The 20,395-nt window shown below is 43.2% G+C and overlaps 3 protein-coding genes across 3 annotated transcripts; 1 reads left to right on the top strand and 2 right to left on the bottom strand.

The window, feature by feature from the left end:
- Window positions 1-4,876: 4,876 nt before the first annotated feature.
- LOC134730419 (TATA-box binding protein associated factor 11 like protein 2) lies at window positions 4,877-5,473 on the bottom strand. The gene has a single exon (XM_063604377.1). The coding sequence runs from the start codon at window positions 5,471-5,473 to the stop codon at window positions 4,877-4,879; it is 597 nt and encodes a 198-aa protein (XP_063460447.1).
- A 2,188-nt stretch (window positions 5,474-7,661) lies between these two features.
- Window positions 7,662-13,091, top strand: LOC129397736 (histone H3.X). The gene has a single exon (XM_055112180.2). The coding sequence runs from the start codon at window positions 11,960-11,962 to the stop codon at window positions 12,401-12,403; it is 444 nt and encodes a 147-aa protein (XP_054968155.1). The 5' UTR covers window positions 7,662-11,959; the 3' UTR covers window positions 12,404-13,091.
- A 2,254-nt stretch (window positions 13,092-15,345) lies between these two features.
- Window positions 15,346-17,577, bottom strand: LOC117980224 (TATA-box-binding protein-associated factor 11-like protein 12). Its single transcript, XM_034959756.3, has one exon. The coding sequence runs from the start codon at window positions 17,499-17,501 to the stop codon at window positions 16,905-16,907; it is 597 nt and encodes a 198-aa protein (XP_034815647.2). The 5' UTR covers window positions 17,502-17,577; the 3' UTR covers window positions 15,346-16,904.
- Window positions 17,578-20,395: the final 2,818 nt, after the last annotated feature.

The raw sequence follows: 20,395 nt of genomic DNA, 5'->3' as shown, positions 1-20,395 counted from the left end.
GCCTTAGGATTTTTCCTGAGTTTTACTTTCTTGTCAGGATGAGTTGCTAGTTCATCTTTCCTGTTGGATCTTCTACAAAGGCATTACTGATGAGATTATGGCTTTCTCACAAGAAATACTACTTTGGTGAAACTCTATTGAAATTATCAGTACCTTCAGTTTCCAATACTTATCAAGTACAATAGTTGAACGTGGCATGGTAGCTGAAAGGGTAAGAGGCAGAATTTGGCAGACTCCGTTTTTTTCAGTTTCGATGGTTTCAGGTTTTTTGGTTTCAGCCAAACTAAAGAATGTCCTCACGAGCTGTCAATTCACAGGTCACTACAGAGAATTTTTGAGACGGAATCACAGGGTAATTTTTGGCGTATGATCTGTGAGCTGTGCTGGGAAGGTTCACGCTGATTCCATAATAAATCTCGGGTTTTTACTCTATAGCGAAAAATTACTCTTTTCCATCACGAAGGTAAAGCAGAGTATGTACAAGTAGAGTGTGGAATAACTTTGTCACTCGTGACGAACCGACTTGGTCCAATAGTTTAACGACTTCTCCAATGTCTCCGTACTCAGGTTTGATTTTCTGAGCGGATCATCGGTAGAATGAATAAAATCAAGAATCCTCTAAGGCAATGTTTGGAACTAAATTTCAGTGTCTCCGGAAGCACTGGAAAAGTCACCACGTGTAGCGACAGTGAAGTATCAATGGGCTCTCTCTGTGTCCTTTAAACCGCCCATATGATCGTTACAAATGGCGGCTTGAGGAAAGGTGGTTTTGGAATTGGTTTCTCTCTAGTCTTACATGATGTATCTATACTATATTGCAGTATAATGCAGGAAAGGGTCACTTGCTGACATAAAGCACAGCAGGCAGGAATAGAAGAGTCAACTTAGGGGGAAAAAAAGTGCTTTGTGATTTCATTTTGATGTCTGCAGTTTGGAAATCAGTTGATCAGTTTAACTGTTTTCGTGATGGCTCACAAAAATACATATGAGCATTGAAAAGGTACAGGAGAACAACAATCGGGGAAACATTTCTGCAAGCTCCAATCACTGGAACCCAGACAGAAGCATACAAGCTAAGAGACAGCTACACCAGGCTTCAGCGGGAAACCATACAGATCTCCTGGGAAGGGCTTCCCTCTCTGAATGCGGCTGCCTGTCCACGGGATGCTCTGGGCCCAGGCACCTTGAGTCCTCCAACTGGAAAGACATAGAAAAACGCCTCCACATCCCATTAAAATGCCCAAAGATTTAGCCAAGGCTCCTATGAAGCGATCTGCTGTCTTCATCCAGGTAAGGGCAACTGCACATTTTAAGACACTGAGATCGTGGGTAAATCCAGGTGGGACTGAGATGCAGGAGCTCCAGCACACACACTCCTGTCATTGGAAGATGAACGCGGTACTTCTTCCTGCACAAACAGACCCTGCCCTCTGGCCTCGGGCCTAGAACATGATTCTTTTGCAGTTGCTGTTGGGGAAGAGGCCCTTGGGCTTTAACCTGCGAACGGCCTCCCTTAAATGCTTGGGCTGCAGCGGGGGCGTCTCTCCCCACATCTCACACACGTCCAGGGCCTCTTCCACCACCTCTCCGACAAAGACCTTGGCTATTCCAGCCATGGCAATGGCCGCGTTCTCAGACACCGAACCGCCAGTGATAGCCCGCATCAGACCCGCGATGCGTGCTCTCGGGAAAGCTGACCGGCGACACACTTCGTAGCGGGACAGCTGCTCCTCAGACATGGCAGACAGCAGGGTTGTCATCCTCTGAGCCTCCTCTGCATCCACGGTGGGCTTCCTCTCCTTCTTGCCTTTCGTATGTGTTTTCCGTCTTTTGGCTGCAGGAGGAGCTGAGGCTGAGGCCTCATTGTCACCTTCTGGGAGGTCCATGACATCCTCACTCCTGAGCTCACCTTCCTGATCCCTGGGTTCTTCCGAGTTCCCATCTAGGTCCTCAGGGATTCCATCCTTCTTGCTGCCCTTCAGACCTCGGGGCATGGCGAGCATCTCAGCAGACACACCTGTTTGCCTGCCGGTCTCCATGGGTGAGATTCAAGCCTGCTCCGTGACAGCAGCTGTACAGGCAGAAGTTCCGGCTGGGGTGGTTTGATTCTGGATCTGCGATGAGAACCTTTCAGAGATTTTAGCTGCCGTGCTTCTGCTGAGCCAGTTTCGCCGTAACCGGACACGGCTCCCGGCCTCCCCTTCCCACACACAAACACACACACACTGAATTTTCCCACTTCCACAATGTGAAGAAACTTGTGGAAGGAGAGTATGTTAGTTTTAGGTCAATGCAGAACGAATTCTCACCAATTTGGGATATTTAAAACAAACACCAGCTCACAGGTCAGAAGTTCTGCTAGGCCAAGTGACCGCCTCCTGCTCAGAGTCACACGAGGGACCTCCAGGATGGGTCTGGCTGTGTGGTCGTCGCCTCCACCCGAGAAGGGTCTGGCTTCGATCCGATTCGAGTTGGTGGCAGAATTCAACAATGCCTTAGGGTTGTGAGCCCCAGGCCTACTTGTTGGTTCTGCCGGCTGCCGTGAGGATGCTCTCAGCTCCTACCCGTGTTGCCCAGGTCTCGGCTGTGAGGCCCCCTGGGTGTGCACAGCCAGTGCTGGGGAATCTCCCACAGGGGAGCGTAATCACAGGGGGGTTCAGTCCTCCCTTACAAAGGGCTCAGATGACTGAATTAGACCCAGCCCTTAGCAGCCATTGGTTCAGGATAGCCCTAATCTAATCAGGAAGTTGGGCCGGCACATCAATCCATGCTTCCGCCCACACCCAAGGGAGGGGCAGACACAGGGCGAGTCTCTGAGGGGCGGGAAATGCAGGGGGCATTTCAGAATTCAGTCTCCTTCACAGAATCGCAAAGTTCACATTTCACAACAATAAAGAAACTATTTACAGTAAAAAATGAGACATTTTACGAAGTTGAGCATTAGAAAACTTCGATGTCTGAGAAAAAAAAACTCTCTAACGCACAGGGAAACAAGCGGTTTATCAAATACTCTGAAAATAAAATGGGCTGGGTGAGGGAAACGTGAAAATATTATTTCAATTTTATTTTACGTCATTTTATCTTAGTTTAGTTTGGTTTATTTGTTTATTTCTGAGACAGAGTCTCGCTCTGTCCCCCAGGCTGGATTACAGCGGCCCGCTCTCAGTCCACTGCAGCCTCGGCATCCTAGGCTCAACGGATTCTCCTGCCTCAGCCTCCAGAGCGGCTGGGACTAAATGTGCGCGCTGCCACGCCGGGCAAATTTTTGTATCTTTTCAAGTAGAGACGAGGTTTCACCATTTTGGCCAGGCTGGTCTTGAACTGCTGACTTCAGGTGATCTGCCCCACTTTGGCTTCCCAAAGAGAAGGGACTATAGGCGTGAGCCACCGCGCCCAGACTATGAGAGTTTCACGCTGAAGCCCGAAGCTGCTCTGCCTTAGGATTTTTCCTGAGTTTTACTTTCTTGTCAGGATGAGTTGCTAGTTCATCTTTCCTGTTGGATCTTCTACAAAGGCATTACTGATGAGATTATGGCTTTCTCACAAGAAATACTACTTTGGTGAAACTCTATTGAAATTATCAGTACCTTCAGTTTCCAATACTTATCAAGTACAATAGTTGAACGTGGCATGGTAGCTGAAAGGGTAAGAGGCAGAATTTGGCAGACTCCGTTTTTTTCAGTTTCGATGGTTTCAGGTTTTTTGGTTTCAGCCAAACTAAAGAATGTCCTCACGAGCTGTCAATTCACAGGTCACTACAGAGAATTTTTGAGACGGAATCACAGGGTAATTTTTGGCGTATGATCTGTGAGCTGTGCTGGGAAGGTTCACGCTGATTCCATAATAAATCTCGGGTTTTTACTCTATAGCGAAAAATTACTCTTTTCCATCACGAAGGTAAAGCAGAGTATGTACAAGTAGAGTGTGGAATAACTTTGTCACTCGTGACGAACCGACTTGGTCCAATAGTTTAACGACTTCTCCAATGTCTCCGTACTCAGGTTTGATTTTCTGAGCGGATCATCGGTAGAATGAATAAAATCAAGAATCCTCTAAGGCAATGTTTGGAACTAAATTTCAGTGTCTCCGGAAGCACTGGAAAAGTCACCACGTGTAGCGACAGTGAAGTATCAATGGGCTCTCTCTGTGTCCTTTAAACCGCCCATATGATCGTTACAAATGGCGGCTTGAGGAAAGGTGGTTTTGGAATTGGTTTCTCTCTAGTCTTACATGATGTATCTATACTATATTGCAGTATAATGCAGGAAAGGGTCACTTGCTGACATAAAGCACAGCAGGCAGGAATAGAAGAGTCAACTCAGGGGGAAAAAAAGTGCTTTGTGATTTCATTTTGATGTCTGCAGTTTGGAAAACAGTTGATCAGTTTAACTGTTTTCGTGATGGCTCACAAAATTACATATGAGCATTGAAAATGTACAGAAGAACAACAATCGGGGAATCATTTCTGCAAGCTCCAATCACTGGAACCCAGACAGAAGCATACAAGCTAAGAGACAGCTACACCAGGCTTCAGCGGGAAACCATACAGATCTCCTGGGAAGGGCTTCCCTCTCTGAATGCAGCTGCCTGTCCACGGGATGCTCTGGGCCCAGGCACCTTGAGTCCTCCAACTGGAAAGACATAGAAAAACGCCTCCACATCCCATTAAAATGCCCAAAGATTTAGCCAAGGCTCCTATGAAACAATCTGCTGTCTTCATCCAGGTAAGGGCAACTTCACATTTTAAGACACTAAGATGGTGGGTAAATCCAGGTGGAACTGAGATGCAGAAGCTCCAGCAAAGGCATTCCTGTCATTGGAAGATGAACGCGGTACTTATTCCTGCACAAACAGACCCCTCCGTCTGGCCTTGGGCCTAGAACATGATTTTTTTGCAGTTACTGTTGGGGAAGAGGCCCTTGGGCTTTAACCTGCGAACGGCCTCCCTTAAATGCTTGGGCTGCAGTCGGGGCATTTCTCCCCACATCTCACACACGTCCAGGGCCTCTTCCACCACCTCTCCAACAAAGACCTTGGCTATTCCAGCCATGGCAATGGCCACGTTCTCAGACACCGAACTGCCAGTGATAGCCCGCATCAGACCCGCAATGCGTGCTCTCGGGAAAGCTGACCGGCGACACACTTCGTAGCGGGACAGCTGCTCCTCAGACATGGCAGACAGCAGGGTTGTCATCCTCTGAGCCTCTTCTGCATCCACGGTGGGCTTCCTCTCCTTCTTCCCTTTCGTATGTGTTTTCCGTCTTTTGGCTGCAGGAGGAGCTGAGGCTGAGGCCTCATTGTCACCTTCTGGGAGGTCCATGACATCCTCACTCCTGAGCTCACCTTCCTGATCCCTGGGTTCTTCCAAGTTCCCATCTAGGTCCTCAGGGATTCCATCCTTCTTGCTGCCCTTCAGATCTCGGGGCATGGCGAACATCTCAGCAGACACACCTGTTTGCCTGCCTGTCTCCATGGGTGAGATTCAAGTCTGCTCCGTGACAGCAGCTGTACAGGCAGAAGTTCTGGCTGCGGTGGTTTGATTCTGGATCTGCGATGAGAACCTTTCAAAGATTTTAGCTGCTGTGTTTCTGCTGAGCCATAGTTTAGCCACAACTGGACACAGCTCCCGGCCTCCCCTTCCCACACACAAACACACACACCGAATTTTCTCACTTCCACAATGTGAAGAAACTTGTGCATGGAGCGTATATTAGTTTTAGATCAATGCAGAACGAATTCTCACCAATTTTGGATATTTAAAACAAACACCAGCTCACAGGTCAGAAGTTCTACTAGGCCAAGTGACTGCCTCCTGCTCAGAGTCACAAGAGGGACTTCCAGGATGGGTCTGTTTGTGTGGTCATTGCCTTCACCTGAGAAGGGTCTGGCTTCGATCTGATTCGAGTTGGTGGCAGAATTCAATGCCTTAGGGTTGTGAGTCCCATGCCCACTTGTTTGTTCTGCCTGCTGCCGTGAGGATGTTCTCAGCTCCTACACGTGTTGCCCAGGTCTGAGCTGTGAGGCTCCCTGGGTGTGCACAGCCAGTGATGAGGGATCTCCCACAGGGGAATGTAATCTCAGGGAGGTTCAGTCCCTTATAAAGAGCTCAGATGATTGAATTAGACCCAGCTCTTAACAGCTAATGGTTCAGGGTATCCCTAACCTTATCAGGGATTTGGGCAGGCTCATCAATTCATGGTTCTGCCCACACTCAAGGGGGGGCAGATGCAGGGCGAGTCTCTGAGTGGTGGGAAATGCAGGGGGCATTTCAGAATTCAGTTTTCCTCACAGAATCGCAAAGTTCACATTTCACAACAATAAAGAAACTATTTACAGTAAAAACGAGATATTTTATGAAGTTGCACATTAGAAAACTTCAATGTCTGAGAAAAATTCTCTAACTCACAGGGAAACAAGTGTTTTATCAAATACTCTGAAAATAAAATGAGCTGGGTGAGGGGAATATGAAAATACTATTTCAATTTTATTTAATCTTATTTTATTGATTTATTTTTGAGACAGAGTCTCACTCTGTCCCCCAGGCTGGATTGCAGTGGCCTGATCTCAGCTCACTGCAGCCTCTGCCTCCTGGGCTCAAGCGACTCTCCTGCCTCAGCCTCCAGAGTAGCTGGGACTAAATGTGCACCCCACCAAGCTGCGATAATTTTTGTATTTTTTAAAGTAGAGAGGAGGTTTCACAATTTTGGCCAGGCTGGTCTTGAACTGCTGACTTCAAGTGATCAGCCCCTCTTGGTTTCTCAAAGTGAAGTGATTATAGGCATGAGTCACTGTGCCCAGACTTCAATTTATATATTACATGTATATCTATACATAGGTCACAGGGAAGCACCAAAGAGACACAAAATTATGTCATGCACAGAGACATAAATCACATTTAGGGAAAATTATGTTGAGAAATGGCATAAAAAGTACTTCAGAAGATAAAGCAGGCACTCAAATATCTGACTTTTAAAGAGCTTTTGTTTATTCAAAAATTGTTGGTAGAAGATATGAAATTACTGGTCTGGCGTGGTGGCTCATGCCTGTAATCTCAGCATTTTGGGAGGCCGAGGTGGGTGGATCTCCTGAGGTCAGGAGTTCAAGACCAGCCTGGACAACATGGTGAAACCCCTCTTTTCCAGCAACACATTTACATCAGAACTTTTGTAAGATACCAAACTGTGTGTCATCCATGCCAGGAGCTTCCCAATTATGTCCAGAGACATGCAGCTGGCCCACAGCCTCCGTGGAGAGGGTGCTTAAGAGCCCACATTCCTGGGAAATCTTGCATTGCAAATGGTTCCTTTGTGTTGTGTTGTGTTTTTCTCTGTTCATGGTTTCTTTTTTGTTGCGTTGTGTTTTCTCTCTGTTAATGATAGATATGATGTTAGAAGTTCTGTTCAGAGTTAGTGTCGTTTCTCGCATAGGGTCAAAAAGTAGCTAAGCATATGATTGGGAATAAAAACAGAAGCAGAAATCACAGGTAGTGACTGTGTTTCAATTTTGTTTTGTTTGTAAACTTTCAATCTACATTGAGGGTCTAATGCATTTGTGGAAATGTCTCAGTGAACACATTTCTGCATTTCACATCAAGAACAATTGTGGAGAAATGTGTTCCTTAATATTATTGAAAACCAAGTAAACGTATAGGTGCCAAATAGACAGTGTCTCCTGCAATTGATCAAACAGTAGATGGGATCCACATTTTAACTTTTTCTATATGCAGCTCCATGTTTCACAGACTGCTCCTGCTGGTTTGCTATGAATAAACATTGATCTCTACTTTCTAAAATGTGAAAATACTCTTTATCCACAGTCGCTTCACATTATGGGAGGCAGAAAAACCAGTGTAGGTCTGTTTGTGGGTGGAAAAGGGAGAGAGGCAGCCTTTAGAAGTCCGATGCAGTCCATCACCAGCAGTTCAGTGTCCTAGAACGTGGTCATGGCCGTAGCCATGGCTGGAATGACCCAGGTCTTGGTCTGGGAGCTGGTAGAAGAGGCACTGGAGATGTGTGAGATGTGGGGAGACACGCACCTGCTGCAGCCCAAGCCTTTCACAGGGGACAGCCCAGGGCCCATTACCCCAACATCGAGAAAAAAAAAAAAAAACCCCATCTTCCTCCAGATCCCAGCCCAGATAGAAAGGCCTGATTTTAGAGGAGAAAGTACTGCTTCTAGTCTTTCTATGAGAGCACACTTTCTATGCTGGAGCTTCAGTATCTCAGCCCATCCTGGACTTACCCGTGATTTAACGTCTTTCTTACATCTTACATTGGTTACACCCAGATGAAGGCAGCAGCCTGTTTGATCATCCCTTTCAATCATATTTGTATCTCAGACCGTGCACAGTGGCTTATTCCTGTTATCCCAGCATTTTGGGTGGCCGACCTGGCAAATCACTTGAACTAGAGTTCCAGACTGCCTCTCTTTAACAACAACAACAAAAAAAATTAGCTGGGCGTGGTCACTAGTTCCTGCTGTTTCACCTACTCATTCTGGAGTGTGTGGTAGGAGAATTGCTTGCGCTTCAGAGGTGGAGGTTGCAGTAAGCAGAGATGGCGCCACTGCCCTCACACCTGGCCAACAGGGTGAGACCCTGTCTCAAAATTAGTAACAATCATCACCATCATATTTGGAGCTCTGAGGTCCACGCATGCTCAGGCATTGTTCTGGGGCTTCCTGGTTGAGAGAAGAATGGTGCATTAGCCTCGAGAATCCTGTGAATGGGGAGCTGTTTTTACAAAGAGAAAAGAAACTCTTTTCAGAGACTGTGATGAAATCACACTGAATTCTGAAGTTGCTATGACTTAGGATGTTTTTGCTCCTATATGATTTGTAGGAGATACAACAGAGTCGTCCCTTATAATACTTTTGCCTGAAGGCCCTGGCTTTCTAAAAGCATTGGAATAGTTCCCCTTATAAACATTTATACTTTTCATAACTGCCCGGGGAATCAACAGTTTTGAACTTGCAAAAATAAAAATTAAATTAAATACCAGATTTTCCTCTACAATGATTTTTTTCACGTTCTGGCCAAAATTGCTTCATGTCAGAGAGCAATCTTTGAGGATGTTAGAATGGTAACACACTCTAGGAGCCATATGGAAATCTAGACAGAGAAATGCAGACCAAAGAAACCCTGTCTAACCTCTGCATTCATTTCCACGCCTTCACCTCCAAAGAACTGGTCCCAAAGTAACCTTTGTTTATGACTGAAATAACATATTGATCTCTGTTTTGTCCTTCTCTAAAATGGAAATGCATATAATAATAATATATTTTATTTTAGATAATATTCCATTTTTACTTTATTTTTCAAATGATTAAGAAATACAGAAATTAAAAACAAAATTTGCTCTCTCTATAGGATTTGAACATTGAATATTTTGTATAACTGAACCCTATTTGTCATTATATGAACAAGTAATTGATCATATATCTTGAATATAAGATAAACTGTAACAAATGTATAGCAACAATAAAATGGAGTTCCAGTTTTCAGGATGGCCCATAAAAAAAGATTCCATGTCATTACTCTGTCTTAACAATCAGTAAAAAGCTGAAAAACAAAAAAATCTATATCTCTTTGACATCTGTCTGAGTGGTGCTGTCATAGGGCAAACCATAGAGAAAATAAAAAAATCCATGCCTTCCTTGCTTCAAAGTATTCTATCAAGCTGTAGGAACAAAAATGGCATAAGAATGGCATCAAAACAGAAATCAAAGCCAATGGAACAGAGCAGAGAGCCCAGAAATCCCTCCAAATGTGTACAGCCAATTACATTTTTACAAACGTGCCAACAACACACAATGACAAAAGGACAGTCTCTTCCATCAGTGGTGATAGGAAACTGGGTATCTACAGGCAGGAAAATGAAACTGGGCCCTAATCTCTTGCCATACACAAGAATCAACCAAAATATAGTCAAAACTTTAAACTATGAGCCTACTAGAAGAAAACAGGGGACATCCTCATTGACATTGGTTAAGCCAATAATTTTTGAAATATGTCCCAAACACATAGGCAGCAAAAGGGAAAATAGACAAATGGATTGCATCCAAATGAAAAAAAAATTCTGCACAGTAAAAGAAATAATTAACACCACGAAGAGACAAAATCATCATGAGAAAAAAATACCTGCAAACACTATATCCAATAAGGCATTAATTAGTTACTGTTCAAAATATACCATGAACTCAAAGGACTCAACAGCAAGAAACAACACAATTTTAAAACTGGGCAAAGGACCTAAATAATAGACATCTCAGGAGAGAAGATATACAAGTGGCCAGCAGGCATATATATATATATATATATATATATATATATATATATATATATGCTCGATGTCACCAATCTTCAGAGAAATGCATATAAAAACTAAAAGAAGGCATCACCTCACACTCTTTAGAATGGCTGTGATCAAAACATCAAAGGACAACACTTGTTGATGAGGATGTGGAGGAAAGGGAACCCTTGCATTATTCCTGGGAATGTAAATTAGGGAGCCATTCTAGAAAACACTATGGAACTTCCTCCAAAAACTACATAAATACAGCTACCATATGATCCAGCAATCCCACACTGGGAAGTGTATATGAAAAGGAAATGAAATCAGTCTATTGAAGAGATATCTATACTCCCATGTTCATTGCAGCGCTATTTACAAGACCGAAGATAGGGAATCCACCTAAATGTCCAAAAGCAGATAACAGGATGAGGAAAATCCGATATACATACACAAGGGAATACTATGCAGCCTTAAAGAAGGAAATCTTGTCCTTTGTGTACACATGGGTGCACTTGGAGAACATCATGCTAAGTGAAATAAGCCAGGCATAAGAATACAAACACTACATGGTCTCCATGATACCTGGAATCTCACAAAGTTAATCTGATAGACGCAAAAAAATAAGAAAGATGGTCGTCTGGGGCTGTGGTGGCTGGGGATGGGGAATTTGAGGAGATGTTGGTCAAAACACACAACACGTCAGTTACATGGGGGAACAAGCTCAAGAATTATTGTACAACGTGGTGACTATAGTTAACAATATACTGTTACTGGTACCAAGGTTAAAAAAAAAAAAAGAGCCAGAGAGCCTCAGTGACAGGCACATAGGACAATTTGATCAAAAAGCCACAGCTTTGCCTGAAGGCTACCGCAGATTCCCATGAATGTCACTTTGGGGGAGAAAAATGCCCCCAGGAGCATCCCTGTTAGAGGAGTGATCATTTAGGTTTTCCATCTTTCCCTCCCCGTTTCACCTCATCCTCAGGGAACCTGAGAGACACCTCATGATCGCACCCTTGGTGTTTTGCAGCAGTCACCGATGTCGGGTAACATGCAACTTTATTCAAATGTCTTTTTCATTGTAATGACTTCCATGATGGTCATGAAATGTAAACTTTCAGAATCTCCTTGGCACCCAGAATTTTTTCTAACTCACACCTACCATCCCTCCCACGATGCACACGGCAGAGGTTCCTCCCTCTCTGGGGTGTGTGCAGAACCCAGGGACTCGATTGGATTTTCACAGCCCTTATGAGGTTGAGGATCTAGTGAAGCAGTGAGTACAACGGAAGGGAGCTGGGTGGGTCTAATGCAATCATCTGAGCTCCTTATAAAGAAGCAGGGCTTTACTGAGACCACAGAGATCTCCAGTCAGAAAGAGACTGCCTGCGAGGGAGATTCCTGGCTGCTGCTGTGTAGACCAAGGAAACCCAAGACCCTCCGGGAAGACTAAGCAGCGTGGCCTCCGACCCACAGACCTGAGAGCTGGTAAGTGTGGGGCTGGGTTGGCAGGGGTTAAGTGTGTGGGAGAGTCATGCGCATGGATCTCAACTCACAGCCTCTCTGAATCCTGTCCACAGCACCACTGCCCTTGTTTTCTGACGCCAGTACTGCCTGCAGCAGGCCAGGCTCAGCCTCAGAGAGGAGAGAGCACAAGGCCCCACAACATGGCACGCACCAAGCAGACCGCCCGCAAAGCCACCGCCTGGCAGGCCCCCAGGAAGCCCCTGGCCACCAAAGCCGCCAGAAAAAGGGCGTCGCCTACAGGAGGGATCAAGAAGCCTCACCGCTACAAGCCTGGCACCCTGGCGCTGCGGGAAATCAGAAAGTACCAGAAGTCCACGCAGCTGCTCCTGCGCAAGCGGCCCTTCCAGCGCCTGGTGCGCGAGATCGCCCAGGCCATCAGCCTGGACCTGCGCTTCCAGAGCGCGGCCATTGGCGCCCTGCAGGAGGCCAGCGAGGCCTACCTGGTGCAGCTCTTTGAAGACACCAACCTGTGTGCCATCCATGCCAGGCGCGTCACAATTATGCCCCAAGACATGCAGCTGGCCCGCCGCCTCCGTGGAGAGGGTGCCGGAGAGCCCACGCTCCTGGGAAACCTTGCACTCTAGAGGACTTCTTTTCTGTTTGCTTGTGTTTTCTTTTTTCTCTTCCCCCGTAACTGGTAGTTCTGATGTGAGAAGTTTTGTTCTGTTTTGGTTTCTTTTCCCTCCGGGGGTCCAAAGGTAGCTAAGCATAAGATTGCCAGTGGAAACGCAGGCAGAAATCAGGTGGCGGTTGTGTTTGTGTGTGCTTGTTAGTAAACGTCTCATCTACTTTGAGGCTCCCAAGGCACTAGTGTCAAGTGGAAATGTCTCTGTGAGCGAGTTTCAGTTCAACTCTATAAAATTATAAAGAAATCTTATTTTTTTTTTCTTTACTATGTCTGCATACGGGTTCTGTAAACAAAATAAATTTCTTATTAATTTGAGCTAAAAGATGTTTATTGCATTTTATGAAACAATAGATTCCAGGTATACTTGGAGGTTTTATGTATGCAACTCTGTGTTTTCAATGTTCCCTGTCTCCTGTGATGTTTCCGCTAGTTTGCTATGAAAATACATTAAACTTCATTTTCTACAATTTAAATAGACTCTCTATTTACAAGTCAATGCACACTATGAAAGGCAGTGTGGGTAAAATCCAGTGTGGTAAATCTGTGTGTTGAAGGGAGTCAGAGGCACCCATTGGGCGTCTGATGCAGTCCATCCCTGGTGGTCTAAATTCCGGAATGTGGTCAATGTCATGGCTGGAATGGTCAAGGCCTTGGACACAAAGGTTGTAGAAGAGGCTCTGGACATGTGTGAGATTTGAAAAAGAGATGCCCCTGAGAAAGCCTGCCTGCACATTCAAGTTTAAGAGCCACATTTTTATCAAGTACCAAAAAATTATGTGAATTCCAGCCCAAGACTAGAAAAGTAATCCTGTTCCTGAGGGAATAAGTACCGGCTCCATCTTCCCATGACAGAAGACTGTGTGCTGAAGCTTCCATAGCTCAGTCTACCCTGGACTTACCCTCAATTTTAACATCTTCCTCAAACTCTGACATGGTCTCACCTAAATCATGGAAGCAGCCTTTTTCATAATCACTTTGACTAAATATTTCTCTCTCCTTGAGTGAATTGAATCATTTCTCTACATCTTCCTAGTTAGAAGGAGAAAAGTGCATGGTCCCTGAGCACCTTTTGAACAGACAGCTTCTTTGAGAGAGAAACATCTCCCAAGAGACTACGATGGTTTCACACTGAAGCCTGAGGTTGCTCTGCCTTAGGATTATTTCTGGGTTTTCTTTTCTTCTCATAATCAGTTACTTGTTCATATTTTCTGTCGGATTTTCTGTTGGATAATCAGTTACTAGTTCATATTTTCTGTTAGAAAGGGCTTACTGATGAGATTATGGCTTTCTCATAAAAAATACTACTTTGGTGAAAGTATATTAAAATGAACAATACTTGAATTTCCAGTACTTACAATAGTTGAATATGGCACGGTAGGTGAAAGTGAGAAGTAGAATTTGACAAACACCATTTTACCAAACATTAGTATGTTCCCTTGAATATGTGACTAAGAAAAACTAAGTAATTAGAAAAAAGAAACACCTTATCTATCTCATTAATAGATTTGTTTAAAAAAATATTTTTTACAAAATGCTAGCTATGTCTTGATATTCCTAGACATGACACTAGCTTAAAATTTCATGAATCGTCTCTCTAATATTCATGTTACTTAAGAAACTATTACAAAAGATTTGACTGCATTCATTTTCTAAGAGCCCTGCTATATATGTATGTTAGCACTCTGCATTGTACTCTCTTCCGTAAAAAACACAAATCCATCAATTTATCATTTCAGCTTTTTTAGTTTGGGTACAACTTTTTGTGAGTTATACTTTTAAACTTTTTACTTTGTACTTTTAGAGACTAGACCCTAGATATCATGTGCTTGAGAATAGTGGAGATAGATTGCTTAAACTTTATTTGGGCATATGCTAAGTACTTTTGTAGGGGCAAAGGCAGGCAGTGAGGATGTTAAGCTTATCCCAAAATATTGAATTATTGAAAATAGTCAAGTACAGTCACTTTACTTGTTAGAAATTTCATCACCACCTTACCAGACACCACATTTTTCTAGGCAGTCTCCAAAGGCACATTATCAGATAGACTTTAAGAATAGTGATGAAGCTCCAGGAAAAACTTTATTGTCATTAACATGTAATACAACCAGCCATGAAAGCTAACAAAGATTTTGCCTAGAAAGATACCACCTTCTACAGATTCCTTTCTCGAGAGCTGTGGCTATGTGATATTACATATTGAGAAGATTTTGAATGTGTAGGGACACTGAACCTTCCCAGCTAATCCATTTTTTCTCTTTGAGAAACAGCGCTGTGTTCCTGCTCCTGAGCTGACCTCTGAGATCTTGATGGGAACTTGTTTCTGTTTTCAGCAGTTCAGCTTTACTCAGACCCCACTCAAAGCATTGAGTTCTATGGGGGGCCAGAAAAACGTTCTAAGCTTGTGTGTCCAATCACCACTGTCACTGCTCTCTGCAGTGGCTCATCCCCACTTCAGGCTACTTGGGCCAGGTTTTCTTTACTCTAGTGTTAAGAGACTGCTAGGCCTGCCACGTCTGCCAGAACACAGCTCCCAAGACTCCTCAATGCCATGGGAAAGGAATGAGCTGAGAGCAATCTAACGACTGGAAGACAATGAGTCTCTTGGATCTTACTTCTTTTGGTTGCTCAAGCACTTTAATTCCTGAGAGAGCCCTCCCATCTCCACCAGTTCTTCCAAGAACCTGTGCCCTGCTTGTGTCTCTCTAAGACACACTGGTCTAACTTGTTATATGCCTTTACATGGAAGCTGGTAAAATAAAATGAAAGCTAAACAATGTCAGAATATGGAGGTATGAAACAGAATTTCCCCATGCTTGGTAAAATGTAGAAATTTATGTAATGCTCAGCCAAAGATAGATTCTATGTACAATAAGTTCTATTTTAAGAGCAAAAGCTTGAGTGTATGAGGAAATAAAACAACATTTTGTGGAGGTATCTTTGGCTTCAAGAAGAAAGAATAGATGTTATTCTCCACTCAATGTGAGAGACTGAACTGTGGGGGCTTTTAGATCTTTTTGCTTATACTCTGTGATTCAGGGGGCACATGGCAAAGGTAAACAGACTGAAGTAGCACCGTGGATATCTGTGAGCTGTGCTGGGAAGGTTCACGGTGATTCCATAATAAATCTCAGGTCTTTAGTCTATGATGAAAAAGTACCCTTTTCCACAGAGAAGGTAACATAAAGTATGAACAAGTGGAGTGTGGAATAACTTTGTAACTCATGATGAACCTACTTTGTCTGGTATTTTAATAACTTCTTTTCCTCTGTTGCTGTACTCGGGTTTGATTTTCTGAATGGATCACTGGTAGAATGAATAAAATCAAGAATACTCTAGGCTGGGCGCAGTGGCTCACGCCTGTAATCCCAGCACTTTGGGAGGCCGAGGCAGGCAGATAACGAGGTCAGGAGATCGAGACCATGCTGGCTAACATGGTGAAACCCCGTCTCTACTGAAAATACAAAAAATTAGCCAGGCATGGTGGTGGGCACCTGTAGTCCCAGCTACTCGGGAGGCTGAGGCAGGAGAATGGCGTGAACCTGGGAGGCAGAGCTTGCAGTGAGCCAAAATCGTGCCACTGCACTCCAGCCTGGACGATAGAGTGAGACTCCATCTCAAAAAAAAAAAAAAAAATACTCTAAAGCAATGTTTTGAACTAAATTTGGGTACCTATAGAAGCACCACAGCAAACCTGAACTATCAATACACTCTTTCTATCTGTGTCTTTTAAACTGCTTAGATGATCATTACGAATGGGTCTTTGCAGAAAGGTGGTATTTGGATTCTGTTTCTGTCACTCTAGTCTTATAAGATGCTCCTGTATTATGTTACTTTATAATAATGTAAAGGATCACTGGCTGACATAAAGCACAGTAGGTAGGAATATGAGAACAGTCAAATGAGAGAAAAAAAATGCTTTGTGATTTTATCTTTATTTCTGCAGGTTGGAAAACAGTTTAACAGTTTAACTGTTTTTAAGATGAGTCACCAAAATCCATACCAGAATTTAAAATACATACAAGGACAACGATTCCAGTGCCCCTGCTCAGGCACAGATTTCAGGGCAGAATATCACTAGGGAAAAGTTTTCGGAGGCTTCACTTATTGAAACCCAGCACACAAGCTAAGACACAGCAACTCCAGGCTTCAGTATGAAACCATACAAGACTCTTAGAAGGGATTTCCCTCTCTGAAAGCAGCTATCTGTCTACAGGATGATCAAGACCCATGCATCTTTCTTCTTCCAACTAGGAAGACACATAAAAATGACTCAATATGTTCTAGGTGACCCAAATATTTAGTCAAGGTGATTATGAAACAATGTCACAGTTTGAGAAAGATTGTGGCTAAATCCAGGGTAGACAGATGCAGAAGCTCCAGCAAACATAGTCCTATCATAGCAGACTGGATGCAATACTTATTCCTGCACAAACAGACCTTTCTCTCTGGCCTTGGGCCTAGAACATGATTTTTTTGTAGTTGCTGTTGGGGAAGAGGCCCTTGGGCTTTAACCTGCGAACAGCCTCCCTTAAATGCTTGGGCTGCAGCGGGGGCGTTTCTCCCCACATCTCACACACGTCCAGGGCCTCTTCCACCACCTCTCCAACCAAGACCTTGGCTATTCCAGCCATGGCAATGGTCGCGTTCTCAGACACCGAACTGCCAGTGATAGACTGCATCAGAGCTGCAATGCGTGCTTTTGGGAAAGCTGACTGGCGACACACTTCGTAGCGGGCCAGCTGCTCCTCAGACATGGCAGACAGCAGGGTTGTCATCCTCTGAGCCTCCTCTGCATCCACAGTGGGCTTCCTCTCCTTCTTTCCTTTGGTATCTGTTTTCAGCCTTTTGGCTGCAGGAGGAGCTGAGGCTGAGGTTTCTTTGTCACCTTCTGGGAGGTCCATGACATCCTCACTCCTGAGCTCACCTTCCTGATCCCTTGGTTCTTCCAAGTTCCCATCTAGGTCCTCAGGGATCCCATCCTTGTTGCTGCCTTTCAGACCTCGGGGCATGGCGAACATCTCAGCAGACACACCTGCTTGCCTGCCTGTCTCCATGGGTGAGATTCAGGTCTGCTCCATGACAGCGCTGTAGAGGCAGAAGTTGTTCTGGCTGGGGTGGTTTGATTATGGATCTGCAATGAGAACCTTTCAAAGATTTTGGCTGCTGTGTTCCTGCTGAGCCATAGTTTAGCCACAACTGGACACAGCTCCCTGCCTCCCACTCCCACACACAAACACACACACTGGTTTTTCTCACTTCCACAATGTGAAGAAACTTGTGGATGGAGAGTATATTAGTTTTAGATCAATGCATAATAAGTTCTCACCAATTTCGGATATTTAAATCAAACCCCAGCTCACAGGTCAGAAATCCCACTAGGCCAAGTGACTGCCTCCTGCTCAAGGTCGAACAACGGACCTCTATGGTGGGCCTGGCTGCGTGGACGTTGCCTTGACCTGGGAAAGGTCTGGCTGTGATCTGATTCCATGGTGGAATTCAATGCCTTAGGGTTGTGAGACCCAGGCCCACTTGTCTGTTCTGCCTGCTGCTGTGAGGATGCTCTCAGCTTCCAAAGTTTCTCCCAGGTCTGGTCATGGGGCTCCCTGGATCTGCAGAGCCGCCACAGGAGAATCTCCCGCATGGGGGAAGGGGGGCAAATCTCCCTCTAGCTGGAGAGCACGGTTATTTCAGGGGTTATAACCAGAAACAAATGGCAACTCAAAGAGGGGAAATCACCCAAAACTTGAAAATTAACCCCTGAAATAAAACAGAGATACATAATATTTTAATAAAAATCAACTACTGTATACACTTATCTCTCATTATGATAACTCAGATGATTGAATTATACCCAGTACTTAATGTCCGTTGTTTCAGGGTATTCCTAACCTAATCAGGGATTTATAGGCACATTAATTTCATGGTTTCATCCACACTCAGTGGAGGGGCAGATGCGGGGCGTGCCACTGAGGGGCAGGAAATGCATGGGACATTTCAGAATTCTATCTGCCTCAGATATTCTGAATGTTTGCATTTCACAATAATAAAGAACATATTTTCTCTGAAAATTTGACATTTTATGAAGTTGCGTGTTGGACAACTTAAATGTCTGAGCAAAAATCCCCCACCGATTCAGCAACAAGTCGTTTATCAGGTACTCTGAGGATAAACTGGGCTGGTAAGGGGAATATGGAAATATTTATTTCAATTTTTATATTATATACATATATGTATACACAGGTTGCAGAGAAGCATGTAAGGGATAAAACTATTTCAAGCACAAAAATATGTATCACATTTGGAGAAAATTAAGTTGGGCAAAAAGCATAAAATTAGTTCAGAAGATAAAGTAGACACTAAAATACCTGACTTTTAAAGAGCTTTCATATATTTTAAAATATTTGGTAGCAGATATGAAATTACTATATTATTGCCATTATGCTGAACATATTTAAAATAATGATCTAGTTATTTTATCTTTAAATAACAGAATTTGCAATATGTCAAACATCTTTTGCAACTGTTTAAACTCGTAATGAAAACTTAGATGTCTACATCAAAATATATGAGGACTATAAAGATTTTAAAACTTTTAAAGATTAAAGACCAATGCCCCCCATACTTTATTTATGCCATTAATTACTAAACTGAGAATTACTCAACTTCTCAGTTCAACAAATTAATATAAATGTTAAACTTAGAATTACTCGAGTTCTAAGCAATTTGCCTTCTCAACATTTCTTTCCTAATTCTGATTTTGCTGGTACAAAATCAAAGGTCCTAAAAGAATCTGAGAACTTGGCAGCACTTCACTGCATATGAAGATATTAGTCTGTACTTGAATCAAGTAGTTGAAGCATTCCTTTGATGGGTTTTCTTTATTTTTTGAGAAAATAAAAATAAATTTACATTTTATTATATTGGCCTCTAATTAACATCATACTAAGTATTAAAGAAAATAGATTTTAATACTTCAATGTAAAAATTGGTCCATGTTTGATATGGGCTTCTTTGACTTGCCTTCTGGTATTTAATTGAATGCAGAACATGATAGCAAGACCTGGAACTCATGTGACAATGATATTTAATGCAAGTTCATTTAATATTAACATTGTTGAAAATTTTTCCGTGCTGTAACATTAAGGATAATCTAATCACTTGGATTACTGTTGCTTCAGGAATAAAATTAACAATGAGAATAACATAGTGATAGTCTTCAATAAACGGAGCTTAAAATGGAATCTATGACAGTCAATGAAAAGAGTGACTCGAAGTTCTGAGACCTTATTATACCTTGATACTAAGTAACCAGTTTTACTTAACTCACCTGAGGGGGCATGAATGTGGTATAAGAACACATGTGAAAGTCATGCATAATCCAACACCTTCACTTCCCCGTCTCAGCAACACATATTTACATCAGAGTCTTCGCAAGCCACCTAAGTCCTTCCCTTTTCAATATTTACTTAGTACTAAAGGCATGATCAGTAGGTTATAAGCAGAAACAAATGGTAACTCAAAGAGGGAGAACCATCCAAAACTTGAAAATTAACCCCTGAAATAAAACAGAGATACATAATCTATTAATAAAAATCAACTACTGTATACAGTTATCTCTCATTATACTCTAAGGAGAGACTGAATGTATCTAAGCTTTTTATATCCCCCATTTGTCTCTTAAAGACTATGTGGTTCTTTACCTACAGGCTAGAGAAAGGCCTACATTTATGATTTCTAAAATGAAGTGGGGATGAAAAGGCTATATACCCCAAGAAATATGCAAGATAGTTGAGGCATAAAGAAAAAAATTAATGTCCATTTATACTTATTTTTATCTAAAAAGCAAGAATTAAATTTCTAATATTTAATATACAAAATATAGCACATAAATAACGTTTATAAATAACAAGATACATGCTGCATTATTCCAAAATATTTTACTGGCTCA

The sequence above is a fragment of the Pan paniscus genome, chromosome 4 (genome assembly GCF_029289425.2).
Source record: "Pan paniscus chromosome 4, NHGRI_mPanPan1-v2.0_pri, whole genome shotgun sequence".
NCBI classification, from domain to species: Eukaryota; Metazoa; Chordata; class Mammalia; order Primates; family Hominidae; genus Pan; species Pan paniscus.
The sequence above is the reverse complement of the archived record's forward strand: the minus strand, read 5'-3'. Positions and strand labels throughout refer to the sequence as shown.

Excerpts from the sequence above, each read along its gene's own strand:
- LOC129397736 (XM_055112180.2), top strand. The coding sequence starts at position 11,960 with ATGGCACGCACCAAGCAGACCGCCCGCAAAGCCACCGCCTGGCAGGCC.
- LOC134730419 (XM_063604377.1), bottom strand. The coding sequence starts at position 5,473 with ATGGAGACAGGCAGGCAAACAGGTGTGTCTGCTGAGATGTTCGCCATG.
- LOC117980224 (XM_034959756.3), bottom strand. The coding sequence starts at position 17,501 with ATGGAGACAGGCAGGCAAGCAGGTGTGTCTGCTGAGATGTTCGCCATG.